Below are 19,993 nucleotides of genomic sequence, written 5' to 3' on the forward strand. Positions count from 1 at the left end.
TGCTTGTCAACTTGACAGAATTCATACTCATTTAGGAAAATAGTTTCTAGCTATGGCTATGATTAAGTATGTTCATTGGGTTGACTAAGACTGGGCAACACTATCCTGTGGGCCCTCAGTCATGGCCTGAATAAAACAAAGAAACCAAGTGGACACAGTCATTTCTTCTCCTCTTTAATGACTGTAGATCCCTTGTGGCCAGATGGCTCAAGCACCTGCGGCTTTGACTTCTCCAGAAGAGACTATTTCTTGAACCATAAGATAGAATAACTACATTTTGTTTTAAATTGCTTAGGTTGAAGCATTTTATTACAGACAAGGAAACTGAGACAATCTCCAAGAGTAAAAGGTCTGACAATATTAGATATTCCAAGATTAGCTTAGCCACTGGAGTTCTACCAGCCCATAAACAACATTTTGCATATTACCATTTAGAGAGAGGAAAACAATTTCAAATAGCCCCAGTTTACAGTCCTTCAATCATACATATCAACGAAAAATTAAACTAATATCTGCAAGTCTGGAAAGTGCATCTTTCAGTCTGATTATTACTGTCTTGTTCATATTATCTTGAAAATAAAATATGCATTTTGAAATGAGCCAAACAAATTTAATAGTCAATATCTACAGTGAAAAAGGTGAAAGCCAACAATCAGGAAACTTTAAACCTTCTAAAGGCCCCGATTAAGTTAAAAATACTCTAAATTTAGCATTTACTTTTCTTAGAAAGTATGTTTACTACCTCCAGGACCCAGAATCAATGATAGCCCATCTCTAGAATTCAAATGAGGTTTCAAAGAACCATTCCTCAGGAGAGATATAAAGCTTTTAGGGGAACAGATGAACATGATCTGGTCCAACATGGGACAGCTCATTATGACAGAAACCATGAAGCTCAACAAATATGTCAGAAGGACAGAAAGATGATGTGGAACTGTTCCCAAATGCTAACAGGACATAGTAGGTAAAACAAGAGCATATACACCCTTCCAGAAAGACCCATAACACTTAGTGTTCTCTACTCTCTAAGACAATTGACAGGTCCAGTTTCTCCAAAGGTCAGTGGTAAAGAGAAGAAGGAAGGCTGTGGGCCACTCAACTAAATAAAGAAGTTATCCCAAGCAAGCAAAGCACCATTTTTCATGGGATCAGGAGGTTTAAATATTGAGTGGGGCTCAGTGATCCTAAGACTCACTAATGTTTGCAGCTTTAGGAATGGCAACAGTGTTATAGTTCTGGGAGAAAATATCCCTTTGCTTCTTCAGAGATGAATGTTGACAGACACAGGAGAAATTAAAACAATGCTAGAGACTTCCTTTAATATGTTTGAGGGGGAGGGGGAGAGACAAGAGACAGAAGATGTAGAAAAAATGGCTAGTCTTACTGAAGCTGAGTGCTGGAGATAGTATGTCTACTTTTCTATTTTCCCTACTTTGGGTGTGCCTAAAACTTTTCATAACTTGATAGAATAATCAAAAAGAAGATGGTGTGGCAGAGACTCCATACTCTATAGAGTTGGCCATCCCTTCCTAATATTCTTCCACTCAACCTTTCTGATATCCTTAGGAGCTAACTATAAGAAATTACAAGAGACTAAACTGTGATGGTACTGGTAGAGGAGACGTGGGTATCGGGAAATAGACCAATCCTTCCAATCTTCTTATGAAAATGGCAAAGCTGATGCTGTCACTCACAGGGGGCCGGGTGAGGATTGTCTTCTATCACTACTGAAAAACGTGAAGTATTTTAAGTACTTTATTATTTCCTCTGTATGTTTTAAGCACTCTGTGGATTTGATCCATTGAATTTTAAATAAAATGATCTAGTAAAAATAATTTTGAGATAATATAAAATTATTTCTCTCTTAGTATATCCATACTAAAAGTTTTATGTTGGATGTCACATGCCCCTGGGAGAAAGCCATTTGCTCTGCCCCCTCCAACTTCAAGGTCAGGTGGCTCAAAGGACCAGCACCATGCAGATACTGCAGCCACCTTCTGGAAGTCAATGGGAGTCATCTCCCTGTGTTTTGGGGAGGTGCAGATGTGGAAATGTTTAGGAGCAGGTGACAGGATCTCAGCATTATCTTAGAGCTGGTCAGATGTAGCTGTGTTAACAATTGTGAGTAATCAATAGAAATGCAATTGTATTTGTATTAAAACGAGGGTCGACTTTGCCTATTATAACTCTTAGTTACAGAGCTAATTTTTCAGTGTTCTGTAGTTAAAGAAATGTCCACACATCAATGTTCAAGATTTTCTTTACCTCCCTCTTTATAGACGTGGGAGTTTTATTTGTATTTTGTGTTTTTTAAAAACAAGTTTCCTTGTGACCCAGAATAGCCCCGAACTTACCATGTAGCATGGCAGACCTTTAGCTGCCAATCTTCCTGCCTCCATCTCTGAAGTATTAAAATTACTAGGCAAGGATTTTTATAAAATACAGCACTAACTTCACAAAGACAGTGTGGCTCAGAGACATAAAGTAACATCATTTTCAAGGTCACCAAGTCACAGCAGCCAGGGCAAGACTATTGATTCACAATGATAAAACCACTGAGAATAAAATGGGACAGCAGTGGCTAAATGTGCTAACCCCTGCTTACCTTTCAAAGCCAATCTGCCGGAAGGTCTTTTCCCACGTAGAGCCTGCAAAGTAAGGAGACCAGAGTCAGCACAGTCATGTGACAGCATTGTCACTCTGGTGCTTTACCCTTTGGTGAATCTTCTTCTCCCCTCAATGTCATCTCTGTCATATCCAGTCTACAGATGGCCTTTGTGTATAGTAATTAAACTCATCATATAGTCATTATCCTTTTCTAATGCAAATGTCTGAAGTCCTCACTTCCGGCTGTAGTTCAGTTAAATTCAATGCTACATCATACAGCACCAGGGTTTATCTCTCCCATCGAATTGTACTTTTGTACTTCTCCACTCCCTCCGACAGACTCTCAGCGTCTAGTAGCCACCATCTTGCTCTTCTTTCACGAGATGAGTTTTTCTGGATGCATCAAATGTTACAAAAGCAAAATCAGACAAATGGGATTGCGTCAGACCGAAGTTTGCAAGCAACAACAATCCAGACATCTCAGTTGAGAAAAATGTTGAGCCCCAGTCTCATTAAAAATAACAAAACGGGGGCCTGGAAGATGGCTGAGACCTTACCACAAAAGTGCTCACTCCCATTTACTATTCTAGTAGACACTGCATGTGCTGAAGGTAAGGGTTTGTGACAATCCATAGTATTTTTACATTTCTATTTTAGTCACTATGGCAAGTGGTCCCCTAACTGGCCCTCAGTTTGTAAGTTGTGTGTTTACCAGCCAATAACCGAAAAAGATTGCTTTAGGTTGTTTACTGATGGATTATTCTGAAAACACAAGTGGAGTATTCAGCCTTGAGTCTCCAGAGGCTGCTAAAATGTTCAGAAACCCAAAGAAACTATGTTGGTGAGGATGTTACTTTTTTTTTTTTTTTTTTTTTTGAGTATTTGGTCTCAAATACTTTAATCTCCAAATTGCTACAGATGTCCAGGGGACAGGTGACCTTCCTGGAGGACAGGAGATTACACAGGACTAAACGACCCCAGGGGTTGTCTGGACTAATCTTAAGAGAGACTGAATTTGTCTTGAGAGACCATTAAGACAGTGCTTTACCAGAAGGCCAGATCTATGTTAACTGGTCACAATGGAGTGTTTTAGATAGTTTTAAAAATGCACAACGGAAGACTAAGTTTCGGGGATGAATGACATACTGACTTAGGTGAAATTCAGATGTATTTTCCGGAATGACATCACTGGGACACTGCTGAATTCCAGTTTGCTTTGTGAGTGGCACTTACATCTAAGCAGGCCAGGAATTTCTCTTGGCCTCCAGCCTGCATATAAATATCTTCCATTCTGTGAATGTCATGCAAGACAATGGAGGATTCCTTTCTGAGGAATTCTTTGAAGAAAATGACCTACTCCAGAGGTCCTACCAGTCAGACAATGGTGAGGAATACATGCCGCTTAATAGCAGTCAGTGTTAAAGCTTGTCACTGCCTCGAACACATTACAGGAATGTTGATTCCTGTCTGAGGGTGAAGCTGATAGTCAGGAGCAGACTGGGGTGGGTAGCAGCAAGGTGAGTCAAGAGGGCTTGATGATATTCTTCCAAAATAGTGCAATTTCTCTCTATTTTTACTGTTTTTATATATCTTCTTGATGTACTGTCAGTGTTTTTTTCTAAGAAAATCATTTTGCCTGATTGATTTAACTCATTGCCAATGTAAAATAAAATGCAAATGATGTTGAGCATGTAGCTTTCAGTAAGAAATAGGCCCTAGTTCCTATTTCCAGAAGTGTAAACTTCATCAAACAGGCACGATAAGGCCGTGAGCTTAAAGCTCAAGCTGTCTGGTACAGCTTGGGATAAATGTGGTTAAGCCACTGGTCCACGCATCATGGGGACAGTAGAAGGCCGTCTGTCTGTTCTGAAGTATCTCAATGTCCTTCACAGGTTCATCCACCTTTGCTGCTGGTACTGGCTCACCATCTGCATGCGGTAGTAATGGGTCTGGATACATTAACATATGGTTTCTGCCCTTAAGCCCCAACTACATTAGAGGTTTGGGTTTCCATGTCCTTGGTGAGCACTTAGTCATGATAAAACAAGAATTTCTCAATAAATGAAACAGACATACCCAGATCCTTTGGCACAGAGAATATTTTTGGCAGCTCATTATGCAGTTGCTGAAGAATTCTTTTAAAGCCATTAGCCATGCTCTACAGCGGTAAACTGATATTATTCCCCTTTGCCAGAGCAGCCCCACATGTCAAAAACAGCAGAGAAAACAAAAGCACATGGCCAGCTTCCTCAACTGAACACTTTTCAAATGAGATTTACAGGGGTCCCTCACCTGTGGTTTTCCATAGTATAGTACCAGGAACCCACAGTCATCTGTGGTCTGAAATATTAAATGGAAAATTCCAGAAATCAATGGCTCACAAGTTTTAAATGCCTTTCATTACAGTGATTGCCATAATTATTCTATTTTACGAGCTGTTATTGTCACTGACCTTATTGAGTCTTGTGTAGAAATAACACATTATAAGTGTGTATATAAGAAAAAACACAGACATCTTAGGGTTTTTTGTTATTCTCGACTTAGCATCCACTGGGAGTCTTAGGACAAGTCCCCATGGGTAAGGAGGGTCATTGTACCTTACAGAAGTCTAAAACAGGCCCTATTCTCTGGAAGAAGGAAAACCACAGAAAGAAACTGTTAACATACAGGAAGAGATAAATTCACATCAGAGTGTACTTTTTCCCCAATCTTGGGTGGGGTACATAGAAATCATGAATTATGATTCTTCACTTTTTAAGACTGCCCATTAGTGCACTAACATCCTAGTCCCCAGAATTGTGCTCTAGAGCCAAATATGGTAGAGTATGGAGGGAGTCAAGCTGGAGTCTAACACCATTCCCTTGAGAAGGAAGTTCCCATATCTGGCCTGAGTACTCCCTAGGTGATGAGACTTCGTAACACATCTAAGACCTCTTAGCACTGACTCTTGGGAGGCAGCTCCTAGAGAAAACAATCACACTGTCTACCCAAAGAATACTTAGCAACTGCTCCTTTCACGAAAAGAAAGTTGGACCTATTGCTTCTCATCCTATAGCTCTGCCTGCTTATTAGCTTCTTAAAAATTACATTGATTTATTTGTGTGTCTGTGTGTGTTTGTGGGGAGGGGCATGTGTACACCATAGTTCAAGTGTGAAGGTCAGTGAACAACTTGTGGAGTTGGGTAACTCCTTCTATCATGTAGATGCTGGGAATTAAACTCCTGTCACAGGCTTACTGCAATAGATTTTTCCTGTCTATTTTTTTTAACCAGCCCATTATTAGTAAAAGTTTATTGTTTTCAACATGGATTATTTTCATGCAGTATACTTTAATTAAGGTTCCCCATCCTCAACTTCTTCCAGATCCGCTCCACTCACCCAAATCTACAGCCTTTCTCTCTGTCTCTGTCTCTGTATCTCTGTCTCTCTTTCTCTCTTGCTCTCACTCTCTTGCTCTTGCTCTCTCTCCCTCCTTCCCTCCCTCCCTCCCTCCATTTCTTTCTTTCTTCCAAATACAAACATCTAAAACAACAACAACACTAAACTAAAAACAAAACAAAATAAGCAAATGAGGGGGGCAAAGAAAAAGCACAAGAAACACAAAGCTGTGGCACACACACACATTTGCACACAAAGAAATCCCACAAAAATAATAGGTACCTGTAAGGTTTAAAACAAACTGAAACAAAATGCCCAGAAGAAGCCTTGTAAAAGAAAGAAGAAAAGCTTCCCAGTTTTGTATTGGCTACCTACTGCTGGGCCTGGGGCTTCCCCCTGTATCTCCAGTGAGAAACCATTGGAAATTAAATCTTTCCTTTGCGAGTAGTTATCAATTGGAAATAGCTTCTGAGTTAGGGATGGGGATTTGTGTCCACCTTTTGTCTCAGCACTGGGATGCCATCTGGTATAGACCAGTGCAGGCTTTGGGTATGCTGTCACAGTCTCTGTGAGTCATGACTTGATATGTCCGTCAGTCCTGCTGTGTTTAGAAGGCCTTGTTTCCTTAGTGTCCTCTATCCCCGCTGACTCTCACAGTCTTTCCACCCTCTCTTCCACAGAGGTCCCTGAACCCTAAGGTGAGAGACTTGAGGAAGACATCCCATTTAGGGCTGAGTGTTGTGAGGTCTCTCACTCTCTGCACATTGTCTGGCTGTGGGTCTCTTTATTTGTCCTCATCTGCGTCTCTGCTGATGGCTGTGCAAGGCCCGAATCTGTGAGTATATCGTAGGACTGAGTTAGGAGACATTTTATTGTGCCTTTACTTGATGGTTAACCTCTGATTTGAAATGAAGTTCTTTAAAGTGCCTTCATTATTAGCTGTATAGTCTTTGTTTTCCTCTGAGTTAACAAAAGACATGTTTACATTATTAAACCCAGACAAAGTACTTGTCTTATGTGTGTTAACTAAGTAAATTCCCTTGAACACCCACTGAAACCAGTACTGTCATTCTCTCCTACCTTTAGGTAAGAAAACAGAGGCTCGGGCTACTGTCAACTTCACCCTACCTTGTCAAGTGTCAGGACCTATATTCAGGTCTCGCTTTATTTAACAGCTTGGGTGTTTGTTCCAAAACCCACATGATGAAGTCCCATTAATGGCTTCAGTAGCTAGCAAAACAGAGAGTCCGCAGCTGGCACCTCATTTTCCCTCACAATGTGAGGGGTCCTTCATGCTAAGATGCAGCCGAAGGCTCTCAGCAGAGGCTGCGCCATGCCACGCCATCCGACTTCCCAAGCTGCAGAGGTGGGAGCTGTTTCTGCATCTGTTCTTTATATTCCTAGTCGGTAGCATTCAGTTGTAGATATGGCTTTGTCTTCGTTCCCTTTTTCTATCACTCTCTCCATCTGATCTGCCTGTACGTATGGGGCTCAGTCTTCTATCCTACTTTGCTCTCTGGACCAGAACATTAATCTTAGAAGTATAGAAGTGGCTAAGTTGCAACTATCTCTCCTCAATCCTGTGAGTTTCCTGGATTTCGTTAAATACTAAAAGTTTCAACCGTATAAATACATGTCAGTAAAACATCAAATATGGACATGTGGTCCATATAAGCTGGAGCCAGGCTGAGCATATCCCCCCCTCCCATCTTTCTTTGTTTCTGGTTTTCTGTGCTGTCAGTTTGAAGCTCTAGAATTTTACTGGCAGAGAGGCATGATCCACCTAATGACCACTCTATTTCTGCTTCTCTGTTTCCTCAGAGAAGAAGTCACTCACAGGTCTTGTTCTTTGATGTGGTGATCAGAGGATCTCCATACAATATTATTTTTCCATAAGCATTACTGTCAGAAAATGAAGATTCTCCATCTTTGAATCACTGGGAGCTCCCTTCATCACCGTGTCTCCTTGGTGATTCTTTCCGTCTGTCATTCTTCCAATCAATATCCTACTCAAACTATAGAGAAAAGTAACGGTTTCCCTCATACTTTCAGAATGTAACAACAACAATTTAAAAAGTGTTCGCAAAGCATAGAGAGCATATCTTTCTTCTAGTTGGATGTTTTTATACCAAGTGTGTCTCAGACCCTGAAGTCATTTGAACTTACGCCTGTCTCTGCTCTTTTGAAATAACTAGCAGAAAAGGAGCAATAATCCACAAAGTGATGGCTTTTGCCATCACATTCCTATAAAACAGGAGTATTTTCATATACCATAGGCGCTTCCAGGCAGGCAGACATGCCACCTGGCATAGCATTTAGTGAGAAAGCTCTCAAGTACCAGAAAATTATTCACATACAGTCTCTGCCAGAGGCTTCATTTACATCATTTTTTTTTAACTCTTGAAAGGAAAGGATTTTCAAACCTAGTTTAAAAAGAAAGTCATGATGAACCACGAATAGAATACGGAATTGTAAGAGAAGTAGCATCCTCGTTCATTTGACCAGTAGTGACATTCAAAGTATTCTAGAACGAGATACAAATCCCCTCATTAAATAATGGATTAAACGTAATCTTTGACTTCTGGTTTAAAAAAGTAATTGGACAAGAAGTTTGAAATGTGTCCCATTGTGGTAGTTATAGACATATGGAAAGCAGTGTGTGCATATGTGTGTGCACATGCACATAATTTTTTCAAGAATCATGGAACTTTTACCAGCACATCAATCTCACTGACCTATGCTGCTCATATTCTGTAGTCTCTGTATGTCTTCCATAGAAACCAAGTAAACGCACTGCCGTTAAAGAATGTTCAAACATACTTCTTCCCTTTCTTCTCTTTCTTTCTCTAATTTAGAAACACCAACTTTATTATAAGGAGCCGATCCAAATACTCTGTGCGCATAGATGCTTTGCTTTGAGGAAACCACACATGTTTCACATCAACATCATCATCACCCTTTCTTCCCCTGACCTCCCCTCTTCACTGCCTTTCCACAGCCAATCACATGCCTGTACATAATTAGGCGAGAGGGGAACAATATGTTTGGGAATTGATGGGCAGGGAGGACCCCCATGGGATTGCATCTTTAGAGAAGTAGTGGACTGGCCAAATAAAGAAGTTATAGGAATAGTTATGAGCTGACAATTCCTGGAACCTCTCCCACATGAACAATGGAAACAACCTTAAAAAGCAATAAATACAAGAGTTTTAAGACATAATTTAGATGCACCAGCCAGTATGTAACTTGCATGTTTATGTGGACACAGAACACGAGAAACCTAGACATACAGTCCTTCTGCCATTAAGAAAATTGCAGTTGACAGATATGTCGCAATCTATTCAAGCCCCTGATGTTCCCATGACTTTCTTTGAGTCAACTTCAGCCAGAATGTTTACATTTCTTTTATCACAAGATGGTCAAAAATAGAATCTGGAGAAACCTCACAACATTTAAAAAGCAAGTCCAGAGGAGAAACTCAGATACTAAAAGAAAGGCACAGGAAGGTTTTCAGGAATGAGTGATTGAGTTTAGGGAGAGCTGCTGATATCTCTGGGGTCTCTGGTGAGAAATCAGTGACTCAGAGAAAAGATGTTTAAGCAGAGACCAGGAACTGGTCCTCTGGTAGAGCATCTTCTAGTAAAACACCTGGATCCTGGGTTCCATCCTCTATGCTTCTAAATGAAACAAAGAAAATTTCAGCGGAATGATGGGGATTGTGGTGCAAAGTTGAAAGCAGGAATGAGCAGAGTTCTGCTTTTAAGGTCAGGTTCAACAGAGGTGTCAAGGGGTGATGGACCAAGCGGGAGTTGGTGGGACCACTGCAATATGAGCAGAAATGATGGCTAATGTGGTCCTTCAACCATAGAATGTGAGCACCCTTCCTGATCAAAAGGAATGCAGAAGGCTGAGCAGAGGTTGGTGAGCCAGAGATGAAGGGAAGTCCCAATTTCTCATCAGTAGAGAGGTCAGACTTGTCATGGGCAGAGGGGTATGCTTTAGATAAAGAAAACTGGAAAGATGGTTATAGTAACACATATACAATACTGTAAATGCAAGGGATGAACAGGGAGCTGAGACCATTAATGCAGAACAATGAGCTGTGATATATGAAAAAGGTTCGTGCTGGATTACATATTTGAACAAATGTTGTTATGCATAATGTACATGCTGGTCACTCTTTGCAGAGAACCGCGATATATAAAAAAAAAGAACATTAGGCAAGAGTAAGTCGCATTTCAGGTAATATAGAAGTGTCTTAAGAATTTCTTAGGGCCAGGCTGTTTCTGCAAGGCCTCCATTGTACACTCTAAAATCTACCTTAAAAAAAAATAACCAAAAAAATTCTGACATCCATTTGTAGATTTGCCTTCTGCCTGTTTCTAATCAAAGTTAACTCCAGAAGACATTTCCAGTAACTATAAGTCTACTTATTTCAAAGCCAGGTGCATGGGAGTTTGATAAGTCTCTCAAGTATTACACATGTTCAGAAAACTGACCTCGGGCTTTTAGTACACTTACCATATGGTGTCTGAGTTCTCAAGTAGACTTGGGATTCTAAGGTTCCTGCATGAGACTCTACTGTGCTTGTGTGAACTCCTTGAGATGATGTTGATAAAACTGAGATGAAATAGAAAATAACTGGGCAATGAACTTAGTCGATGAGAATCACCAGACACTGCAAATTATAACCTTTCCCTGACTGTTCTTCTTTGCTGGTGTACTTTCAGGAATGCAAGCAAGGAACTTATCAGCAACCTTGACTTTGTCTAGCTTATTAGAGGAAGGGCTGGATCCAGGGAGAGCCGTTGTAGAGAAGTCTTTATGACAAACATCAGGAGCCTTGCAGTATTGATCTTGTATGACACAACATCTTAAGAGTTAATATTTAATTCACATGTGCTTAATTTTTAGGTCCCAATATGAAGCTTTTCGGAGGGCATTAGTGACGTAGCTTTCATTGCTCCCCTTGCTACTTTGTGGCTGCATATATCCTAAGTCAATTACAAACGAGAAGTTGATAGCTTCTATATTGGTTCCAGCAATCACTGAAAGTCTTTAATGAAGTAAGTACCTGGAATTCTGGCAGGGTGGATGACAATGATTTAGCTCTTGTGGCAAAATGATTTTAGCTTTGGATCAGTGTGTCCACACCTTGCTTTGAGTCAGTTATCACATTGAGACACACTCTACAGGTCCACGGGTTGGTTGATCAACTCCAGGAGGAAATCAATGCAACTATAATGTCTTTGCACAACTACAATGAAAATGTCCATGTCATCTTTCGCATAATGTAGGCTACAGTTTAAAAGCCAAAAATCCAAGATTCTTGGCTAGGGTGGCTTTTTAAAATCTTATTATTTGTGTGCATGTATGTTACTTCTGTGAGTGAATGCCATGTGTGTTCTGAAAGCCATGAAGGCCAGAGAAGGGTATCAAATTCCCTGGAGCTGAAATTACAGGTGATTGTGAACCACTCAGTGTAGGTTCTAGGAACCAAACATAAACCCTGTGCAAAAACTGCAGGCGCTTTTAATAGCTGAGCAATTCTCCAGCCCCCTTAGCTAGTATTATTTAAAGACTTGTTAATTTTTATTTTATATGAAGGTTTTGCTTGCATGACTGTAAATGCACTGCATATGCCCCTGGTGCCTATGGGGAATAGAAGAAGGAGCCAGATCTCCTGGAACTAGAGTTAAAGACAGTTACATACTGTCATACGGGTGCTGGAAACTGAACCCTGCGGTTCTGGAAAAGCATCAAGTGCTCTTAATCACCGAGCTATTTCTCTAGCTCTCGGCTAGAGCTGTAAGTGAATAATAGCATTGCAATATGGTCAGTGATCCACAACCTAAGGGCAATAATTGTTCAAGATAACTACAGCCTCATTTCCTCTCTTAACCCCTGCATTCTAATGCAAACAGACACATGATGCACACACATACACCACACACACACACACACACACACACACACACACACACCACTTATCAAGCCATTTATTATCAAGGCTTATATTTAAAATGTCCCAGTAGCTCTGCTACTTTTCTGTGTGTGCCAATGGAGGAAACACTGGGGCAATGAGCAGAGGTAAGGTCGGCCAGCGTGCCTGAGAGAACAATCCTATCTGGCCAATCCAAGCACACCTCCACTCTCTTGAGAGAAGAAGAAAACAAAATATAACTATTTCCCCTTCTCTTGTCTGCACACTCTGTGGAGCTCTGAGTTTCAGTGGAGGGGTCTTAGGTTTTGATCAGGCGATGATATCCTCCCTAACATCCCTTCTGGCAGTTCCCAAAGTAAAACAATTGTCTAGTATGATTTTTGTTTATATGAGGCAAAAAATCCAAAGCACATGTCACATGTGTTTGGAGCAACACAGGAGAAACTGACATCCTCAATATCATGAAAACAAACAAACACAAGCACAATTTTGACTTGGAAATAGCACTTAAATTTTTGCTTTCTCCACATATGAGTCAAATCAGACAGAACACCAAGGTGCTGTTGTAAAAAATGGAGGTGCCAGGTGCTTTACAGTTCTTCACTTTTAATGCAATCGATAATAGCCAATCAATGTATTAATTAATTGAATGTAAAAATTCCATCTTGTTTTATGTTATACTTTTAAACAATGTGATTTCAAGGATTGTATTTGTATTGGGAACACTGCCTATTTCTCTGTCTAATTCTCAATGATTTTAATTAGCTTTGCTGGTAGGAGTTAGCTATCATTACTGAATGAAAAGTCAAGGACTATTGGGCAGCCACAAAAAGAATGCAAGGTCATTTGCTGTGAATAAACATGGTTATCATTTTGCAGGGAAATACATCAAAACACAGGAAGACAAACTCCTATGATCTCACTCATATGTGGAAACTCAACAAGTAGAGGTCATAGAAACAGAGGGCAGGAGAATGGTTCCAAGATGGGGAAAGAGGAGAGAGAAGCAGGGATGGAGTGTCCGGTTAAGAGGATAGCCACAGTCAACAATATTGCATCGTATAATTCATGGAAACACAGATTATTAGGGAAGAGGTCATTGTAATAACCAGGCTACATATGTACACACATACTACATACATAATACATACATACACACACATACATAGGTAGATGCATACAAGAGATGAATAATGGATAAATGAAGATAAAAGTCAAAATACAATAGTTTATACAAAAAGAAGTTCCTGTATGTTAGTAATTATTCTCCTCCCTGCTTCTCTCTCTCCCACAGACTTAGGGAGAGAGTGGACTACAATCTGAATTGACCTTTTTGACATCCTTCATTCATTCTCAGCCATACTCACAGCTCAGGTTGGCTTGGTGGCTTCTTTGCAGTATGGATTTCTACCCTTCAATCACCAGGACGTCTTTCCTAGCCAGCTTCCCTCTGTGGATCAATTTACTTGCCCATCTGAGTCAGGGAATGGGCACCATCCACCTTTCAGGGCTGGGGGCACCTGCTTGCTGGCTTCCCTAAAGCTAAATGTGCTAGAGTCAGGCAGGTATTTTAGGTCTTTGCAATTTGGCTCTGGGAATCCATTCTTATAGTCTAGACTCACCTATAGTCAGAGTCCTGACCACACACATATCCCTAGATCCTAAACACCAATCCTTTCCCATTGGGTTTCTGTTTGTTACTCATTTGTGGTGCATCAATACGGTTTAATGTTTGCTCTTGACTATTAGCTCGACAAGAGAGTCTTAGTGGGTAATTGGCTACATCAGGTTGACCTTCGGACATGTCTGTGAGAATCGTCTTGACTATATAAGTTGAAGTGAGATCCCCTTCCCCACCAAATGTGGATCACATCATTCTTGGTGTTGGGGGTCTAGAGTGTGTAGGAGCAAAGACGTTAATCTTAACAGTAGTAAGCATTTACACGTTCATCCTCTCTCTTCACTGTGACTGTGGTCAGCTGCTTTTAAATTCTTATCGTCCTGACTTTGCTGCCACAGTGAACCTGGAACTGAGCTAAAACAGTTTTCTCCCTTAAGTTGTTATTTGTCACAGTGTTCTGTCACAGCAACTGGACTTACTTCTCACGACTGTAACTGCAGGTGACATGCTCAGTCAACCAGGAAAATAGCCTCAAGTAGAAGGCTGAAAACCTGGTCCCAGCAAATGAAGTACAGACAAAAATATGGGCCAAAAAGTGTAGCCGTCTGTAAGCCTTAAAAACCAGACTCCACTGTGGGCTAAGTTGTGCATCAATCCTTCTGGTCCTCCACTGTGATGAATTCCAACAGGGACAAACTGACAGCAGGAGTTGTTGAAAGAAGACTCATGAGTCACTTTCTTCATGTTCAGTAACCCACCTTCATCCCTACCCTGTCTCTCCAGGACCTTCCTGAAGACCTGCCCAGCCAGCAGAAAGGCAAGCATTACCAGTCAACAGTTGTTGACTATGTTTATCTGAGAAGCTGGCTCTCAGCTGACCAGAAGTGTAGTGAAAGGAACACTGATGAATGAGTCCTTTCTCTAGGGCAGCGGTCCTCAACCTTCCTAATGCTGCAGCCCTTTAATACAGTTCCTCATATTGTGGTGACCTTCAACCATACAATTATTTCCATTGCTGCTTCATATCTGCAATTTTGCTACTGTTGTGGATCGCAACGTAAACATTTTGGGACATAGAGGTTTGCCAAGGGGGTCACGACCCACACAGGCTGTGAACTGCTATCCTGGACCCTTTTCGGCACACAACTTGGAAACAGCACAGAACAAAGGGTAAGCACCCCTGTTTCCCATGGCTGTGGTGGTCTACTCAGGTCACTGGAGAAGTGGAGGCAGGAGGAACAGCTGAGCCCAGGAATTCAAAGACTGACCTTCTGTCTCAGTTAAAACAGAAGGAGAAAGGGAAAGCAAGCAGGAGGGGAGAAGAGATTTTACTCCTCGACATACAACTCTCTTCCAACCTGTTTGTGTGAAAGGGACACCAGCATTTGTATTTTGCTATTTTTCACTTAGGAGTCAGAAGGAAGGAGGAGCTTTGCACTGGCCATGGGGTCAAACACACAGGCAAAAGAGGCAGGCTCCACACTTCCTGGATGCCTTTCCTTTGTTTCCTTACATTGTTGGCCCCAAAACCATCCATGCAGGACTCTGATTCATGCACAGGAACCTGAAGTGGGCTAGAGAAGGCAACAAGGGGAAAGCAGTATCCAGCCCTTTCTTAGGGAATGGGCTACCTGTGGAGTAGCCAAAGATGTGGAGGCTGCCCTTAGGTCATCGGAGCCTCGCTGAGGTAACATAGTTTGCAACGGAGAAGCTGTTCCTCTAGGACCACACTTTTTACCGATAAATACAGGGAAGATTACATTCGCACAGAAGAATGTCTGAGTAATCTCTTGGCACACAGCAGGAGCCCTGGGATTTAAATCTGAAGCAGCTCAGAATCAATATTCACCGAAAGACTGAACCATGCTTCCAAATGACTTTTAAGAAGCCTACCCGTACACAGTGAATATTTTCAAACACGAGGTATTAAGTAGACACAAGAAGGAAGGTAAGGTTCCTCTTCCTCTAGACTTGCAGCAGACACCACCTACGGCACACAGGCATTTGAACATTGAACAACGGAGCTCTCTTTACTTCATCCCCCACCCCCCACCCCGTATGCTTCAGAGCCCAGCAAAGACACAAAACTGCATCTTTGGGGGCATAAAATGCTTACAAAGAGGAGATTTTCCCAAACCCTAGAACAGACATGGAGATTAATGCATTTAGTTGATGGAAGATTAACACCTGCATGAACATGTAACTCAGTAATAGGAACATTACTCCCTCTGCCTTTCCAATCTGACACTACACGGAAGCAATCATGGCCATTCGAGCTAAGGCCATTAGGGAGAGCTGGGACAAATTCTTTGGTTTTAAAACCAGTAACCATGTTTTCCCATCATAGACAGGGAGAGGGGAAGTTGGACTGAGAGGAAAATCCCAGAGGCCTTCAAATCGAAGATCACTGGGGAATTCCAACTTGGGTCTAGTGGAGCATAACACAAAACCAAATAAGCTCTTCCCACCCCTGCCTGCCAGACAGCGTCTTAAAAAGAGAAACAGAGGCAGAACACTCCATTCTGAGCAGAGCAGGCTGCTGATGTTGATGCTTTGGGGTAGTAACTGTGCATACCCAACACTAGATCCCTCTCTCCTGTTCTGAAAGGAGGGGGCAACATTTTACTTCCTGCCTTTAGCCCCCAATACTCATCGGTCCCAAATAAAGCAAATGAAAAGGTTTGCTGTTCTGAATAAATGTCCTAAGAATGGAAGACACGACTTAGTCACGCATGTCTCGGGTCTTCGTCCCCTCTCGGCGTATTCTTCAAATCTGTTTTAAGCCTAACAGCTTTTCCTGGATCCAGCCAAAAGTCCCTCTTATTTATTAGTGACCTAAGGAGATTTGTGACTCCCTTCTTTGAAGCAGTTACTCTCCCCATTTTCCTGGCTAGCATGTGTTTTTCTGGGTTATAACTCAGAGCACATGGGGTCGGCCTTCAAGGGGGGAGAAACAGCAAAGGGGAATTCAGAGCCAGGCACGCTATCTCTGAGCCAAACATTTCTCTGGCTCATTAGTGGGGGAAAAATCATTAACGGGACTTCACCTTCCTCCTTGCCTGATGGTTTAATTCAGATGCATGAGCAGGAAGAGGCAGAAAAGGTGCTTTGTCTCTGTGCTCACTCAAAGAGATTTACAACCCCACACTAAGCTTTTGGCTAACTATAGTCTTCCAGTTACTGGTGAAAAGGTATCTGCGCATTGGTCTTTATGCAAACACAGTGCTCAGTGCAGCTGCCGTATAAATCAGAGCACAGAGAGTATCCGTGTATATCAGATGAGCCCAAACATTTGACTCACTACCCGGCTGACATGTAGAACTCAGTGAAAGAGAGAGTGAGCAGACAGCAAATGCCCACAGACACCAAGACATAGCGCTGGATGAATGGATGAATGGATGAATGGAGGTTGCCAAGTGACTGTTGAGTGGGCAGCTTATAGAGCAGGGAGACGCTAGACAGATTGAGTATTCATGCCTTGGGCAACAAAGGCATGATGATATGAGATTTCTTCACACCTCCCAGAAAGTTTCATAATTTAACCCTCGTGGATTAATTCTTCCTGTACTGTTTCCCCCATGGAATTTTCAGATCGTTGATGAGTGAAAACATAAAAACAAAATTGGATAAGAGGAGAATAACCACTCCAGGGAGCTAATAAAAAATTAGTTAAAAAAAAACTCTGATTCAATGGGCAATGTGTCTTGGGTCTCTTGGGCAAGTAGTTCCAGGATGCTTTAGATATTTCTCAGGACTTTTAGTTTAAAATAAATAAAAAACAATTTCCTTAAACCATGACATGATCTCTGTGCCAAGTTGTAGTGATAAAACCAGGAACTTGACACATCAGTCTCCAAAGCTCAAACTTTCAGGAAGCCATGAGAACCTGAGATGTGGAGGGCCACTGAAGGTAAGTGTCCTCATCTCTGTGCAGAGCCACCAATGGCCACTGTCCTCCTCCCCATCCGAGGTACGGATGGTGTTCATGCAGTAACTGCTGCCCTGTTTTCTCTACCTGTGTGTCATCTGGACATCTGAATATTCACGTGTCTATAAGTGCAACAGGATCTGTGGGTTCCTATTTTCAAAGTTTTTTTTTTTTTTTCCTGATGTGCAAGTGATGGACATTCATTTAGATAACTATTAATCCTTTCATAGAAAATTTAACCACTCTTAGTGAGACTTTTTTGTTCTTTTTCTTTCTGTTTGCCCATTCTTCCTCCCTCCCTCCCCCCCACCACCCCCCTGTGTGTGTGTGTGTGTGTGTGTGTGTGTGTGTGTGTGTGTAAGAAGTGATGAAGAGGGAGGGACAAAGAATTCACCTGTCCCGTACACAACAGACTTCTCTTAGCTTCAGGTGCTAAGTCTCTGCCAGGCGCACATCTTCCTAAGAGGTTCAGTGTTTTAACAGCCACAAAGTGTTTCAGTGCATGGCTGCACCTTAATTGAATTTGCTACTTCCTCTGAGTGAACACTTAGGCTATTTCCAATTTTTCTTTCCTCCCTCCCTCTCATACTCTCTCCTTCATTTCTTCCTGGAGGGTGGAAAGAGTCCTCATTGCTGCAGTCCTACTATGTGTCCTTAGATATAACTCACTAATATCAAGGCATCGAGTGTGTTTGGTTGTATTAATAGCTTTTAATATGTGACTCCTGAAAGCTGCATTCATCCTATGATTTGAACCTTTGCCATTTGGAGGCATTTCTTGATCTCTGACCATGAACACAATTCCACAGACTCAACAGACTGTACACATCACATTTTCTTTGGAGAACCTTCACATGTCATGATAAATCCATTAATATGTTCTCCTGTTTGTAACTATGTCTGAAGCAGGTGCCCATGCCAAGCATGTATGTAGGGTCACAATGAGCAAACCATGCCCACGGCTGCCCTTTGGGAGGTGAGTACCTCCCAGTACAGAAGAGATGCTGAGGAGACAAGCAGTCCACTAAGAATTGCAGAAAATTCTAGAAAGCAAATGAAGTAGCCTATGATGGTGAGAACCAGCAAGGGTTTGTATACATAAGAGATAGGTGGGCAAAGACGTTCTAGGAAGCAGGGGTACACGGTGAAACCGTGCAGGCAGAGTGCCCAGCCATTTCTCATTAGAACTCATGACAAAGGTCGGAATGGAGTGGTGGGGGAACTGCAGCCAGGAAATAGGGCGACAAGGCTGGGAGTTGTCAAAATAAGGTTAACTTCACCTGCCCACTTATTTGGTAGGCAAGAACGTCCCATCCCCACTAATATCTTTGACTGCAGTGTTATTGAACAGAACTATTTCTTTGGTAATTTCGCATTACATTTGCTGTTTAAATGTTTTTGAGGTCGGTTAACAGTCACGGTGTCACAGACAGCGGTGGACTCTCCGGGGTGGTACACATCGGCCTGGTGACTTCCGTTAATATTACAGTTGTGAAACCTAAGAAAAAGGACTTTGAAAGCTTCCACCTAGAAAAATGATAAATAAGACAAATACTTTTAACCTGATTCAAACATTGCATAATATTTGTAAGTACGGACATCATGCCACCCCATTAAAATGTACAAATTCTGTTTTTATGTATTTGTTGAACTTTTATGCTAAAATGAATATTTGGAAAATTGTTCTGGAAATTTCTTTGCAGTTTCCTGGTTTTTATCTTTTCTCGTTTTCTATCAGAGTATCACTTATGACTTTTGAAAAATATCTTTAAATTACTAATAAATTCTCTTGTATTTTGCAACATGCTTATGAGCATATTAAATGTTATTTGCCTCCTAAAATATATATGCAGATATGTGTGCATAGTACAGGGTCCCCACTACCACAGAAACAAAATATTTTCCATTTCTTGAAATTTTACATTTTAGATGTAAATTAAATTTCTTTAAACTTTAAATGTTCTGATTTATACAGAACCATGGTCACACAGATGTGTAATATAAAGACTTATTTCATGTTTTGTAATAAAGGTGCAGTAATAAAAGTGAACTCTCCAAAATCTCAAACAATCTCTGCCTATCAAAATGATACATATTGTTGAGGTTTCACCGAATTTTTTTGAAAGAAAAACTGAGTGCTCTTCAAGGAATCATGTTCTACTAATTTCACAGGGTGCACTATTTTCACATGGTGTACTACTATTTTCACATGGTGCACTACTATTTTCACATGGTGCACTACTAACTAGTCTCACATGGTACACTACTATTTTCACATGGTACACTACTCTTTTCACATGGTGCACTACTATGATTGTTCTAGCATATGAGCAGAGAAGGGTAAGCATCTGTATCCCCTGCATCAAAGAGCAGGACTGAGTTCTCACTGCTGAGTCCTGGAACAGAGCAGACTCAGGTCAAAGGCCAAGCCCCAGAGCTGAGTGGGAATCCCAGGTGAGTTCTCAGATTCCAATAACTCTCAAAGCAAGTATACCACAGCGAGAAGTATGAAAAA

At 41.4% G+C, this 19,993-nt stretch overlaps 1 protein-coding gene across 4 annotated transcripts in view; it reads right to left on the minus strand.

Annotated features, from left to right (window-relative positions):
* The window catches only part of PIEZO2 (piezo type mechanosensitive ion channel component 2), a gene marked incomplete at both ends in the record, with an annotated part of 345,228 nt that overhangs the window by 156,819 nt on the left and 168,416 nt on the right, over positions 1-19,993 (minus strand). For all 4 annotated transcript variants that reach the window (XM_080920084.1, XM_080920082.1, XM_080920083.1 and 1 more), the window contains one exon: positions 2,606-2,648. In XM_080920084.1, coding sequence (XP_080776210.1) covers positions 2,606-2,648 — 43 coding nt within the window. The remainder of the gene's footprint in view (positions 1-2,605; positions 2,649-19,993) is intronic.

This window comes from Micromys minutus (assembly GCF_963924665.1).
Source record: "Micromys minutus genome assembly, chromosome: 8".
Classification (NCBI taxonomy): Eukaryota; Metazoa; Chordata; class Mammalia; order Rodentia; family Muridae; genus Micromys; species Micromys minutus.